The 16,488-nt window shown below is 31.2% G+C and overlaps 1 protein-coding gene across 9 annotated transcripts in view; it reads right to left on the bottom strand.

The window, feature by feature from the left end:
• LOC143254405 (protein FAM13A-like) overlaps positions 1-16,488 on the bottom strand; it is a 69,533-nt gene that overhangs the window by 38,681 nt on the left and 14,364 nt on the right. For 6 of the 9 annotated variants that reach the window (XM_076509519.1, XM_076509525.1, XM_076509521.1 and 3 more), the window contains 4 exons: positions 14,636-14,750; positions 9,116-9,314; positions 2,752-2,961; positions 1,068-1,251 (listed from right to left, as the gene is read on the bottom strand). In XM_076509519.1, coding sequence (XP_076365634.1) covers positions 1,068-1,251; positions 2,752-2,961; positions 9,116-9,314; positions 14,636-14,695 — 653 coding nt within the window. In that variant the 5' untranslated portion in view covers positions 14,696-14,750. Of the gene's footprint in view, positions 1-1,067; positions 1,252-2,751; positions 2,962-9,115; positions 9,315-13,843; positions 13,937-14,635; positions 14,765-16,488 lie in introns of all 9 variants that reach the window. The other 3 variants (XM_076509520.1, XM_076509522.1, XM_076509527.1) reach the window with 2 other exon arrangements.

The following is a 16,488-nucleotide window of genomic DNA, read 5'->3' as shown; positions in this document are numbered from 1 at the left end:
ACGTACCATAGTCCTCATTGGATGAATCCATAAAAATATAGTTTCTAAGTGTACAAAAAGATGTTTAATTGTAGCATCTTTCTTATTTTGTATTATTTTAGTTTGAAGTCAAAAGTATTCACAAGTTCAGACACTCTGGAAATGGTGTACACCAGGTGTTGGGCAGAATATACAAAATCTTACAAGAAATTCATTCCATCAAGCTTGAAGAATAACTACATTTGAATATAGTTATCCTGAAACTGAAGATAAAATGATGAAAGTAAAATAGCAAAAAAAGTACACATCAGTATACAGATATAAAACATGCTGAACAATAACTACTGACAACTCAACAACTACTTAACCTAGAAAACTATAAGGAAAGTGCTTAAGTTAGGCCTCTAACAAATTTATGGCATTTCTAATAATGGCAAATATAAACACACCAGAAATAATGTTGTGGCAAATTTAATAGCATGGAAATCAACAAGAAAACCTAAGTTATGGCAGAAGAGTAGAACTTGTGATAAGAGTGCAATGTTAATACTAGAACATACAGAAAAATAAATCAGAACAAAAAAACTGATGATTCACATCCATGTTGGAGCATAGATATTTGGTGATAACACTATTCTTGTTTCTGATATCTCTAATACCATATATGCAGAGATGCCAACCAAGTTATCATAAGCCACTAAAATGCACCCTCTGTCTACATCCAAAAGGCAGCACCTTCTCATGTTACTTCAGTGTAAAAGGTGCAATTTTTATGAAGAATAAATTAAAAGGTAAACATGACATACAAGTCTCCTGATGCCTGTCCAATAAGTCACTTGGAAAGTAGGAAAGTGGAGAATTGTGGATAAGTGAAGCACCCTCTGTAAAGCAAAACAGAACATTTGGAAATTTCTAGTTAAGCTTTCTTAACAGTACAAGTTCTAACTGAACAAGAAAAGGCTTTTGGTATTTCAAAGGGTAAAACTACCTGACTTGAAGTTAATTTTTGAATGTATACACATACAAAGAAAAAGTGTCCTTTACCTGAAGTCTAATTAAGAAAAAAACACAGTAGGTAGGAAACCAACCTGAATATGTTGGGTCCAAACACAATACCTAGTGCTAATGGTCCCATTCTGTTTTGTTCCTTGTGATCAGCTACTTCCTTCAAAAACTGTGAGAGGTACTTCAGAAGGTTGAAATTTTCAGAAGGCATCTTTTCTACTAGACACTTCAATCTCATAGCACATTCCTGTCTTTGATCTCCACAGTCTGCAAGAAGAAACATATCAGGGAAAGGAAATAGCATTTCCAAAGTGTCACTAACATGAGAGTTCAGAGTTGCTATGACATGTGATATCTTAACAGTTTGCACCAGTATTGAAAAATTAACTGTTGTAAAAATAGTTCTTGAATGTTGTTAAACACCTAAAGGAAGGCAGCTTGTTAACACCAACCACAACTAACTCTTGGACTACTCTTTTATCAATGAAAAGTGGAATTGAGCATAACATTATAATGCACACATGGTTGAAAGGATGAGCTTGTCTGGTTTGATTTATTTGTTTGAGAGGAAAGCCACATTAGGCTATATTTTATGTCCACTGCAGGAAGTCAATCTCAAAATTTATAAAGGTTATATTGTAACATTGCCAACTAGAATGATAATACAAATGTTGAAATTCTTTGTGGTTTTCAGTGTACATGTGCTCAGTCTGTACTTGTTAAAAATTTGTACATGTTTAGATGGTAGCCTGGCTGGTTTCTTATGTTTGGAATAATATTTGTGGAATATATACTGAACCAATTCAAAGGCTTTGAAACTAGAAGCCTGTAAATGCCACAAAAGTAAATTTTGTAGGACACACACAAAATAAAAATAGACTATTAAACTTGGTGAAGCCAAATAGAGAGTTTTAAAGTCTAGACTGACTATTTATATATAAACAAAGACTGTCTTTCAAAATAAAAACCTATAAAAAGTATAATATCTTTCAAAATAAAAACCTGTAAAAATGCAAGACTTTTTCACAAGTAATTTCTGTAAAAACAGAGCCTTCTTGTCCAAATAAATAACTGTAAAAACAAAGGCTGCTTGCCAAAACAATGGCTTGTAAAAACAAGTTTCTTGTCAAAATAAAAATGTTTATAAACTGCCTTGTGAAAAGAGGCTATTTGTCAAAATAAAATATAGTAAAAACAAAAGCTTCTTGTCAAAACAAAGGCTTCTAAAAAAAATTGTCCAAATAAAAGATTATAGAAACATTAGCTGCTTGTCAAAGTATAAGGCTTGCCTCTCTAAACAAAGCATTGTGAAAACAGAGACTGCCTATCAAAATAAAGAATTATAAAAACAAAGGGTACTTGTTAAAACAGACTTGTGCAAAAAAACATTAGCCCAGTTTCAAAATAAAGAATTGTTAAAACATAGGCTATCTTTCAAAACAAACATGCCATGAATTATATTGATATTAAAAATCACCAGATGGTTGTTTTTTCCTCAGAATGTTACTGAGAATTTTTAGGATATGTTAATATGAAAATGTTTTCTGTTAATACTGGAAAAGTTATAAGCAAAATACTTTTAGATACAGGAATAGATTTAATTAACACTTCAGTGCGTATATAACAATCTTTAAAAGTAATACATCTCACTGTTCATAACAAACATCATGTAAAAACAAATCACAAAACTGTCTAAACTTCATGGTATGACTTACAAGTGTTTATCCTAAGGCTAAAGACTGTGAATAAAAACTAAGAAACACTCACTTCGAACAGCATTCAGAAACTCTGGGCAGAGTGATGCAGGTACAACTGGCTCAGGAAGTTCTCGAAGGAAGAGCTTTAACAAGCTGGCAGCAGAGGGCACATCTCCTTCTGTCTCTAACAGAGCATCCCCAGTCTGGTCAATGACAGCTTTAAGTTTTTCTATCAAGCGAGCATTACCTCCTATTCTGAATAAACCTTCTTGTTTCAAACCTATAGAAATGTAATTATCAATAGCACAAAAAAGGCAAAACATCTACAACTTTGTTAAGAACATTCAAATTGTCATATTTATCTGCTCTTTGAAACAAAATTATTCCTCAGCCTATACAGTTAAATATTTTGTACCTACTGTTCTCTAATGATAGCAATAATAAATTCAATAGAGTTACTCATATGGTCTCCTTACAAATCACACAACAGATAAAAGTCCCAACACACGAAATATCTGCTTAATTCAACAGTCAGTAATAAGAAAAACAAAGAAATTCAATTACTATTAGATTACATAACATACACTTAAGACATCACTGCTGTGATAAAAACAAGTAAATAAGCCATTGATACACACAACTGTATGTGGATAAGTTGTCTCTGTTTTAATTATTTTAACAGGAAAGGAAACACTAGAGATGAAATACAAATATTAATATTTCATATTTTTATGGATATGAACAAAAATTAATACAGAAAACCTGCCAAGTATTTGAATACAAATACACAGAAATACAGTCATGAATATTTTATCAAGTAATATGCAAAATAATATAACATCAGATAAGATTTCAATACTTTTATTTATCAAAATGCAATAACAGTGTTTCAGAACAAAAAATATATTTTTAACCCTATGGTTCCTGCAGCCATTTTAAAATTTCTTTCTGCTATGGTGCTGAGTAATATCCAAGATTCACATAAACCACTCTACTATCAATATATTTTAATGAGATATTAATATCAAGTGTATTATAATTTCATATTATCCTAGTTTTATTTTTTTTATTTTGAAAGTAAACACCTGAAACAACAATTAAAACTGCTGTTTTTGCAGTCATATGATCCATTCAAGGTTGTAATTCTCAACTTTTAAGAGTTATTTATACAAGAAACTTGGGAGTAGCTAATGACTATCATTTCAGAAAATCAAAATTTTTCATACACATGTATTTTACTACCATCTGGAGATATTCCAAGAGTTTCTTCCCACTGGGAAAAAGATGTAATTTTTTCTTAAGTTTATGGTCAGCCACACCCACTTGAAAAGTCAAAGCTACATTGCTAACATTATAAAAATAATTAAACCATTAAAATATGATTTTTAAAGCAGCCATAATCAAAAAATTAACTGAAATATAAAAGTGAGAACGAAAAACAATTTAACTGTGTCTCTAACTATAGCATATACATAGAGGTAGGAAACAACTGTAAGTGCTATTGCTAATCAGGAAGTGAACATACACTAATGGTAGTTGCAAATACTTCCTTATGAAAACCAAGCAACAATTTGAAATAACCATCAGAGGAGTACAGTGCAAACTGAGCTCTTTCTAATGACTATACACAACTGTGTTATTTAACTACATCTATGTTGTAGAACACAAGCCAAAGTATAAAAAGGTGGGCACAGCATGGTACCCATAAAGAATTAGAAACTTTGTATCTGCTTTCCATACAATCCAGCTATGGGCTTCAGATCTTACGTGTAAATTAGGTCATACACACAGACTTAGCATATATACTAATGTACATTGCCATCTTATGTGGCTGAAAGTGAACCCCTGCTAAAGTCAAGGTTTTTCATAGTACATGGATCACATGACACCAGAAATAAAGCTTAAGTAATTTTTTGTGTTTCTTTGAAAATAAGGATTAAATCCAAACTTAGATATCATAAAAATCCAAATTATAACATACATTACAATGTTAATTTAATTAATATATAATGATAATGAAGTGGATTAATTACATTTTGAATGTAATGAAGTACCATATGCAGAAAGTAATATAAAAATGATGCTGGGCACTACAGGGTTAAACTGATTTTAAGTTTTGCTTTTATATTTTAGTTGTTTATTTATTAGTTCGAAAGGTTTAAAGATTTTTTTGAAGTTTAATTTGTTGTTGCTTCAATAGTAAAAGCTTATAAATAAAGTGCAGGTATAAGAACCATTTTGATTTTTTTCAATTAATCTGTGCATAAAGTCTGCCAAAGTAACTTAGCAAAGCCAAGAAGACATCAGTTGACATATTTTAAAAAAGTTAAAGAATTTGAATAGAAAATTAAAAATACATTATAAATGAAAAGAAATTGTGAAATTAAGCACATGACAAGAAAAAAAAGTTTGAGTGTCATTTTACAAAGAGCTGAAAGATATTTACATATTTCCATTTGTTAATTTTAAACATTCGATGCACTTAATGTTGATGACATTAAAGTTAGTGATATAGCAGAGAAAATGGAAAAAATAATATAAGCATTTACCCTAAAAAACTTTTGGTGTTCATCCATGAGGTTTTGGAGATTAAGCAAATTGAATATGGAAACTAAGATAAAATTCCCCTTGCAGGTGAACTCTGAAGAAGAGTGCAGGTGCAAATAACTATACCAATTAATGTTTTTTTTTTATTACAAACAGTAGATAAATCAAATATTTTATTTTTTCTGAAACCACATACATTTAAGAATCTTTTTGCCAAATTTCAAACAATTGCATTCACTAGTTTCATTTTTAAAACAAGATATAACAATAACAATGTGTGTTTTCTTATAACAAAGCAACATCAGGTTATCTGCTGTGTCCACCCAGGGAAATCAAACCCTGATTTCAGCATTGTAAATCTGAAGAGTCATTGCTGGCCCACCAAGAGACTAGGTAGTATGAATCATAGTACACAGTTCACAAAAGGTTAAAGGACACTTGTTGACATTACAACTGTCTACTGTTCTTTATGAATGTCACTCTCTCAGATGTCTTGTCGATAAGGTGGCAAAGATCAAGTCCAACAGTTTTGCCTCCAATGCTAAACATATGTTCAATGAAGACAGAAGATGCTGGAACACTCAGGAAGCATTTGGCTAGTAGCAATATGATGGAAGTTGTTGGGTTTTTTTCATGGCTATTCCAAAAATCTAGAGGATTCCTTTCTTCATAAATGCTAGGACCATTGAAGTATGTGTTGGTTTCTATCCTCAGAAGAAGAGGTATCTAGTTCCTTGTAGAAAGCAAAGGAACTAAAAAGCTTAATTCTTTTGTTAGTTGGGGAATATTTGTTGAAGAATGTTTTTTGACTTCTTGCTGCAGGAACATTTGAATGGAACACTCACAAATTTAAATCTGGGATCTCATGCTGCAACCAAGCAGAAGACACTTTCTTTCTCATACTAAGTCAATCGGGCATAAACAGATTTCTTCAGAGTAAAGATGAGATTGAAATTATATCTGAACTGCCAATATCAGTCACCATCTCATAAACACATGGCACTACATAATTGGAGGTAACAATATTTTGACCCCGGGTAAAATGTGTTGCCCCTTTAAAAGGTTTCAGTATCATCACCAAGTCTGGAAGAACAGTTTGATAATGAAAAGTACATTTTGATGTGCCATTATCTAGATTATCCAACTTCACCTGAGGAAACTTCAATAAAGCCTTAATCATCTTAATATTTGAGTTCCATCATGTTGGTGTTACCCACTGAATTCTACCCTCACCCTTTAAGCAGATCAACTGTTTGTATTGATTTTCAAATATAGGACATGATGACTGATGCTTTGGAAATTACTTTCCTTCATACCATCTCCGACTACAACATGACAAGAAAGAATTCCAATAAACTGTCTGCTGATTTAGTTTAATCCAAAAGTCCATACTGTGTGTTACTGTAAGTTGATGAGCTATTGCCATCTCAAGTCCAAGCAAGCACAAAGCCTTGATCATGTTGGATGTACAATTAGATTGAGTATAAACATATTATCATTGATGGTAAAAAGATCTGTCATTTCTTAATATTAAGCTGCAATGTTATCAGATGTCTGATGCCTCTTCAAATGACAACATGCCAGAATGACTGGTTACATTTTCCAGTCCAGTATGAAATGACTAATGACTCCAAAATAGCCACACACTTATCTTCTACTCCAGACAGTCACAGTGACACTGATGTTGGCTACAAGTTTAGTAAAGGGATGATGTTTTGTTGGACTTCATCAAACCTGCTCTTGATCAATATTGAGGACAGATGCTTGCAACATGGAAGAACATACAGAAAATTCATGATTGCCATTAGATCTTAAAAATCTTTTGACTTTACCACTGAGAAATGTTACAGTGTACAAGAAATAAAACTGATAAGTTTGTCAGTGATGTGCTTCTGACAAAGGTGTGTAAATTTTTTTTAGTTGATTCTGAACAGTAAAGGGTGAAAATATCAGAACCAGATGTAAACTTCTACAGCTCTGCCTCATGATTACACTAGAAAAAGAAATGTGCATCTCAGTTATAGAATTTAGTATATAATAAAAATAGTGAATATAGGAAAACACAAGAAATTTATATTAAAAATAAAATATAATTTATACCAATCAAAACATAATTCTAAATAAATATAGTTTATCACACAGAAAAAATTTAGTTCACCTATAATATATTGTATAACTTACATAAAATATAGTTCATATTAACAAAAATAATAAAAAGGCTCACCTTCAAATATATCAGCAGGTTAGAAGTGGTTTCTCCAGAAGTAGAAATAGTTCTCTCGTATTAGTTAACATTTTCCTTAACTGAAAATTTATTTCCAGTAATACTTACCTCCACTGACACAATGGCTATTTCTCGATTTCCATGGTTTCCATTCTTTGCTCATCTAAAAATTGAGAAAACTTACTCTACTCTTTTACACTCTGCTTGAATGCCTTTGGCAAATTCTAATTTGAAAATTTCTCCACCAATTTCATTGTGCCTTCTATCTAGATACTGTATCTTAAACACCTCATTCTGATCATTTAATTACTATTTCTCAACAAAGCATTTGGCACAAGTTTCTGTCAATAGGAATGTTTGTGATTTTAAACTTGGTTGGTGTTCCTATGGTTATCTTTTAGTTTATATTTATACATCACTTAACATAAAAGAAAACTTACTGATGAACATGAATTCCCTGGTTAATGTCTCTACCATAAAGGTCAAACAGAACTCTTCTCTTCCACCTCTGCTATTTGGTGTTTGTCAACAGCCAAGATAGGGGTCACTCTCAGTTGAAACTATCCGTGATATGACCATTTGCAAAATGGAGACACATATGGAGACCAAAGGTATTTTTCCAGGATGTTCTAAGGTGGCTTTTGCAAATGACCCAGAAACAACTGGAGAGAATTTAGACTTACATTCTCCAGCTCCTTATCTTATTAGGAGACAGAGAAATAACTAGAGTGTCAGCAGATGGTATGCATATTTTGGAATTTACACTTTGCTTGATATGACCAGATCTAGCAGAAGGAAGTGTGAAATGACCATGTACCACTAAAGGCAAATTTGTTGTCATTTCAAATTCTCTCAAGTGACATAACTTGATAAATAACCATGTAATACAATAACTTTCAAGTTGGTTGGAGAGTACTAGCCTGCTTTAGCATGCTGCAAGTTGTAATAAGGACAGCCTAGAAACTGGATCAGTACAAGAATTGGCATTTACTCTCACAATATTAAGTATTCACCAAATCATTCAGTGAGTATGAATACTATGTCATTGTTTTCAAATACAAATACTTTAATATTTCTTACCACAGTATTCGAATAAAAGTATAATTACTCCCAAAGTTTTATTCAAATGCATTCAAATACAAATATTTTATGTCTCAATTTTAAAGGCAATTAACAGTCTTGACCTGTAAACACACATCTGATCATTACCTCAACTTTAATGCTGCGATTTAAAATTTTTTACTTACTTGTACAATTTTGTAAACATTAAAGTAATGTACCCTACATAACATAATACAGCATATTTATATTAAAATAACTCTTATATAAACTAAAAACAGAGAACAATAACATGCATGTAGCTTATTACAAATATCTTAAATATCATCCAAGACAAAAATCTACATACAAGTTGACATAGTAATAACTACTACACAACAGATAAAAATATAATAAACTTGACTGAAGGTGCAAATATAATACTCAAATTAAAACATAATAATAATTTATATATAACAAGTGGCTTCATAGTTTGTTTTTGCAGTGAAATAGAAGCATTAATGATATACAAGGTAATATAAATTCAAATCGTACAATGTTAAACGTAACAATGTTACACATTCCCCTTACCAGAAATAAAAATTTAATTAACATAAACACTCACCATTTTCAACAATAAAGCTGCAGAGCCTGTTGACCACAAATGGTACTGAACCCTGAGGAGAATTCTTTTCCACTAAAGCTTCCAGAGGAACCCCAAACGTTTTTGCTGGACAAGAAGTTGATTTTCTTCTGGACAGAGGAGAACTAAGAAGTTTCCGCAAACGATCCATACGGCTTTCACTGCTAGCTTCATGATTTTGCTAGACAAAAATTGCACAAACAACAGTTTCTTTGATAAACAGTCAGTTAACCTGCTGGTAGCAACAACAAAATTGCAAAAGATATAAAACAACTGCTGTTAATAATAGTTACAAGTGTTATAAGGATCCAATACAAAATGTTACAAAATAACAGCTAACATATTTCAATGAGTTATTTATATAAAAATATGAAACCCTAACTAAAGCACTTTTAAAGGTGGACCTTTCTTTCTCATAGGTTTTAATATTTTAGTTCATGCCAATCTCAATCAAGCATGATAAGTTTATTGAAGTTTGAAATTAGCTGATTGTTTAGAGGTTTGTTTCTTTTTAAATTAAGAGAGCTTCTCATTCCTTAGTGTTCATCTATCTTTTGCTTGGTCTATTATTTCAAGAGAGTTTAATATTTGGCTTTTTCATACGTTTTTTTTAAATCACTGTAAATTCCAAAATTGTTGGAAGAGCTGTTTCATGCAACATTAATTTTTTTTACTGAAAGGTACTTCAAACAGACTAATCTCTATCAACCATTAAGACTTACTATGCTAAGCATACCTGCTGTGGAATTTCTAATGCATGCCACAAGCCTTGAACATATGCATACCCTTATATGTGTATTGTGCCAGCCTATGTGCCAGTCAATAGGAGGATGATACAACCTTCATGTACAATAATCCTCATGAACACAAGTATGTGATCATAATCTCACTGTTCATGAGGCAAAAACAGTACATTGGAAATGAATAAAATGACTTGGAAGTGGTACAGAAAGATACTTATTTGTATGAAATACATCTTCAGGTAAGAAACATATTAACTTTGGATACATTATCTACCTCTCAGCATCACTAAATGATAGAATCCTAAAATGAAGAAGTAGAGGATAGTGTAGACAAATTACAAAGATAAGCTTCTTTCTGAAATAGTGATAAAAATGGAAAGCCAAGGGTTACTTAGTGAAGAAGCACTTAGTGGAAATCTGCATCCTTTTCAAGCTGAGATTAAGAGAAGATTAGATACAGTGAAAGAGGCTGAACCTATTCAAGCTCAGAGGATCAACAGCCAGAGCAAATAAGTCTGGAACTGGTGACCATAATAAAGAAACATTAAACTGAGAGAGAACTGTACAAGCAGCAATCTGTGGAGAACCAAAAACAAAAAGAAATTCACCAGAAGATCACAGGGTAAATGGACCACTCTACAGAATGGATCCTGTCCATTTGAAACAAGTGATTCCTCACCATATCCAAAACTCCTTCATTGTGACATGTCAATGGGAAAACAATAATCACAGACCCAATAAAATCATTTTAGGGTGATAAAGCACAGTTCCTTAAGAGAAGGTGCCTCAAGGCAATAATATAATAAATATCCATAAAGTTGTCCAAGTTAATTTAACACAAGATGACATAACTAATGAAACTGATAAGTTCAATATGCCTCAGTCATTTCTTGATAGATAATATGTACAGAATGATCCTCTGGAGACCAAACTCTGGAGAGAATGATGGTGATTAGAAGTGACTCAAACTACAAAAAGAGGTATCAATTTAGAACTGCAAATCAGGATTAGGGAGTGAAATACTCATGGTTATGTTGAAGAGATCAAGCCATCATTACAGAGGGGAATGTTTAGAAGAAGACAGAAATAGAGATGAAACTAAAGAGAGAACTCCTGACAACATTTACTAAACTCTCAGAGTCCATCAAAAAGAGACACATATGCACAACCAAAGGGTATCAGGGATACCAGAAAAGCAAGAGTCTCCAAATAGCAAATGAAATTCTTAAGTACGAAGAAAAAAAAAAGAAAAAGCACCTTTTACACCAAGTTTACTGTGGGGCAAAGACACAGAAAAAAGGATTGAATCTATTCTGCATGGGAAACAAGAAAAACCCAACGGTGGACAAAATACTGAGTGGAAGCCAAACAGACAAGGTAAGATACTCAGTTCTGTCAAGATGGAGCCAGACAGGCAGACCTGCAGAAGAGGCGGATACTAAATAAAAGTGGTTGGATAAGGAACACAAGAGGATTTAGATTGTTGAGATTCCTGAATATTGGAAGAAAACAGAGGTTCACATGGAACAGCAAGTCGGGAAACTAAAACATGGTAAAATTTGCAGAAAAGCAACCTTAGCCTTTGATTCCAAGGAGCCCATAATAGTCCAAAATGCATGGTATGTCAGAAAAGGGGCAAGACGAATACATAGAGGATATACGAGAAGATGATGTGAACATCCAAAAGGAAAGCAACCAGACTAAGGAGATTCAAAAAGCACAAGATCCAGGTCAAAATCAAGACACCAGATGAAGAAGCAAAAGCCAACGTGGCAAACAAAGATTAACAAGAGACTCATTCAAAACCAATGAGGGTTATAATAAAGAGCCTCAGTGAGGAAGTGAAGAGCAAAGATAAAGCTGTGAAGTAAATACAGATTAAGAAAGGAAGACAGACAGAAAGAATATGACAAAAAAGGACAAGGAGTAATGTCTGAAGTAGACAGAAAAGACACAAGAAACTGGGTTTCAAGAAACATAAATCATGACCTGAAGTTGTAACACAGAAAACTAAAAGATGAATAGGATAAGAAAGATGAAAAACAACTGTGTTGTGGCAGAAGGAAACTTGAAATGAAAAACAAATAAACATTATGATATACAATTAAAGTAGAAAGAACAGCACATACCTTACTTATGAACATAGAAAAAGGAAAAACTGTTCCTCATCCAGAGAGAGAGGAACCAGAAGTAAATGCTAGAAGTGAAACAGATGGCCAAAACTGTCCAGATATGAGACAAGTACCATAAAAGGCAATGAAATATAATGCTGAGAGACCTAAACTAGAGAAGTAGAAAGAAAGAAACTAACCACCTGATGCAAGGTAGTAAGATCATCATTAGTTAAGCTGCTGTTACATCAGGGTTCATCACAGTTTCATATGACTGAAGTAACTGAAGTTATCCATGGCATCAAAAGTACCTCACCACTGAGAGAAATTCAAGATTAGACACATGCAGGGACGTGCTCTGCTAAGTAAGTTACAAGGATAACTACTGAATCTCATTTCTAAAAACAGATAAAATGCTTCCAAACACTCATGAAGCGAGATAGAGAAAACGCCTGAAAAGAAATGTCTGGTTCTCAGTATATTTATGTTTTGTTTTGTTTTTTACTTAGCAAAAGTAGTTAAAAATAGAATAAAGTAAAAATTTTGTGTCTACAGTAAAGAAATTGGATTAGGTAGATGGAACAAAACTGCAACAAGGATAAAAGCTATTTAATACCAAATAAATAGAGAAAGTAGATCAAAGTGACTAAAACAAAAATCAGCACATGTTCTAGAATTTATAGTGATTACTTCACATGAAGGTTGTGTCACCATCCTACAAGTAAAGGGCTAAGCTACAGCATTATGATAATTATGTCATTATGTTATTAGATTTAACACATGTAGACTCATTTTAGATGTGAGAGTGTGTAGCACAAGCAAGAAAGTTTATAGCAGTTGCATACAAGGAATGATTCTTTGTGATGTAGAGAAGTTAGTATTTCTGAAATCACCGACATATCTTAAAGTACAATCAACTTATGGAGCCTGAGGTGGCAAAAAAATTGTAGTTTTGATTTTTTTTATCAGTTAAATAACTGAGAGACAGTTGCACAATTTAAAAAAGCAGGGACTAGAATGAAACAGTATAAATAGTATCATAGCTCAATTGAATTTAAACTAAAAAAGAAAATTCAAGTATATGGATAACATAACTAAAAACTAGTTTTAAGGACACTGAGTGATCTAAAACGTATCTAAGAAAAGAGATTTCACAAATATAAGTCCTATTCAGTACTTGAACCAAAAACCAACTGTAAAAATTGATAATTTATCAATTTTAGTGCTACAGTCTTTTCTTCCTCATTGAAGTAAATTACTTTTCGTAAATTTGGTTTAAAAATCAATATTACAAATTACAATAAATGTATACAGATATTCAAAATTTCTCCAAAATATTTTATCACAAAGGTGACAATACTGAGGTTCAATACTGGTTTAACAGAAAAACAGAATTAATTTTATAAATGTAATTTTACTGTGATATTTCATACAAAACAAACCAAAAAATACAAAGAACAGAAAAATTGTTATATACAATTAGCTGATTCATGTCTGTTACTATTTATCAAGAATTAAAATTGAGAATTTTTTTTTAAAAAACACAAAATAAAGACCTAGATTAACCATTGAATTATCTGTTGTACATATGAACAGATGTGGTAAATTATTTGAATTAAACATTTAAAACACCATACAATGCCACTTTCATATATGAATAAATTTTCGAAGTAAAGAGGAGCTGTATGATGGAATTTATACAACATACTAATTATTATAAGCTTTCTGAATACATAGCACAGTATGTCTAAAAACAAACAGAAGAAAATGCCAAGGGATAATAGAGTAGAAAATAGCAGCATGCAAGACTGACAGATTGTTGGAGATTACCCAAAAGCTCATATGAAAATTATTACCTTCAAAAATAACTTGGATAAACATTAATAAAATATAACAGCTTCACATGTAACTTTTTCAACTAAATAAAAAAACAAAAAGCTGGAACAAATCTGAAAAATGAAAAGGAAAAAATGGTATACATGTATTTATTCACTTCTTTTTATTTTTTGTCTTCTAATAATAGAAAGAGAATTAAAAAACATAAACAAATTATTCTGGTAAAGAATCACCGAGAAAAAAGTTCACTTGTTATAAGTACTACAGAATCTTCAAAGTGAGGCACGAAAGTAATGGTAATGTATGTTGATGGTATCTCATGCATGTTCAAACCAATTCTTTTTTCCTAAGGTTTATTTATGTATTAACTTAAAATTACATATATGCATCAAAATTCTAATCTATAATTTAAAAAAATAAAATTACCTTGGGAAACAGTTTAAAAAATAAGAAGCTTACATTAACTTTGTAAATTAAGTTTAAATAAATAAATGTGTGTGTGTGTGTGTGTTTAAAGCAATTACAATTATCTCATTATCTTAACCAATATGCATATTTAACCATGCACCTGAAATTTAATTTTTAAACAGAAAATACTATGCTCTTAAAAATTCTTGACATAATAGTTTAAGTGGATAGTTTCTAGGAAACAACTAATTTACTTTAGTTTTCTTTCCACAATGATCATTAAACATAGTTAAACACCTAAACATTTTAGGCATGTACCACAATGATGATGTGTATATTTAATAAATATTTTTACAAAAATAACCATGTTTATTCAGAAAGTAATATTCCATAATAAGATTTACCTGGTTTGGTGTATTCATGTTTACAATGTCTGTACTAACACAGATAATAGGTCTTCGCATGCTTTCTCAAAACAGGACCTCTTCAGTCCCTTCAATATGGCATTAATGTGGAGCCCTATTTGGGAATAACTTAATATCAAAGCTTTCATTAACAAAAATTCTTTTTTGCTTCTATTTAACATACCAAAACATATATCTATTTGAATCAACTTCATACCCACAAAATTTTAAGGTCAGCATATTTATTCAAATTTTAGTCTTCATACTACACAAAATATCAAAGAGCACTTGTTTACCAGATTATTACAGCATACACAACGTTTTAAAAGATATCAAAATGAAGTAACTTTATAGGTTATTCAGGTACCTAAAAATAAAAGTAATAAATAAATAAACATTTGCATCAAAGCAGTTAATCCAAGAGCAAAAAAAATGAAATGTATCCATTATTGATGTTTCCAGTAAGTTCCTCAAAATTATACACAGATTTTGCTTTATTCAAAGCAAATTTGAGGTGTTGAGTATCGAAAATTTTGAAATTGAAAAATGACTTATTGTAACTAATGCAATCTTATCATATAATAAATTATGTCTTCAAAATGTTTGACTTTTTTATTATTTAAATAAACAAAAAATTCATGATGACGAGAAACCCGCTTGAAATAAAAAAATACATTCTGGTGACAACTGGTATGAAAACTTTTGAAGTATAGAAAAATGTTTTGACATAAGATGACTTAAGAAGGTCAAAAAATTTGTTTAGTACTTTATTTTAATTAAACAAAAAATTCATTATAGCATATATTTTGAAATTATTTACAGGATGGTTGTTAACTGTCTAGAAACATTTTCATGTGGCATAATCACAGAAATGTTACTTTGATACAAAGGAGTTCTCTTACTATATTTCATAACACAAATAATTGTTAAACTTCAACAGACTAATTTATTGGGTAAAATATAAAATTTCAAACACTAATGATACTTGAGTGTCATCTAATAGAGATGTATAATGGCACCACTTTAGCTTTTTTTTAAAATCACATATGGACTTTTAACACAATTTCAGCAACATAAAGTTTATACAATAACAAAAAAAATCAAAAGCTTTTAACAGAAAGTGAAATTACTCAATGTTTCAACTTTCACCACTATTAATATAGCAAAGGTCATTACTGGTATTCTGTTGTATTGCAAACTACATCAACAAAACAGATTAAAACAGTAAAGTCATTAATAATTTAAAACTTGTTAACGTATTTCAACTTTCAAAATAGGACTTACTGAAACACTTGAAGTTTCTTATCAAGGGAAAAGTATATTTTATGTTATATACTGAGATAATAATACTTCAAATTATTAACCTTTGAAAATTTAGCAAACATTTATTAGTAAAACACAGGTGATTCCACAGTAAATTGACAAGTACATTTCTAGTAAAACACAGGTGATTCCATAGTAAATTGACAAGTACATTTCTAGTAAAACACAGGTGATTCCATAGTAAATTGACAAGTACATTTCTAGTAAAACACAGGTGATTCCACAGTAAATTGACAAGTACATTTCTAGTAAAACACAGGTGATTCCATAGTAAATTGACAAATACATTTCTAGTAAAACACAGGTGATTCCACAGTAAATTGACAAGTACATTTTTAGTAAAACACAGGTGATTCCATAGTAAATTGACAAGTACATTTCTAGTAAAACACAGGTGATTCCACAGTAACTTGACAAGTACATTTCTAGTAAAACACAGGTGATTCCACAGTAAATTGACAAGTACATTTCTAGTAAAACACAGGTGATTCCATAGTAAATTGACAAGTACATTTATTAGTAAAACACAG

This window comes from Tachypleus tridentatus, chromosome 6 (assembly GCF_004210375.1).
Source record: "Tachypleus tridentatus isolate NWPU-2018 chromosome 6, ASM421037v1, whole genome shotgun sequence".
Taxonomy (NCBI): Eukaryota; Metazoa; Arthropoda; class Merostomata; order Xiphosura; family Limulidae; genus Tachypleus; species Tachypleus tridentatus.
The sequence above is the reverse complement of the archived record's forward strand: the minus strand, read 5'-3'. Positions and strand labels throughout refer to the sequence as shown.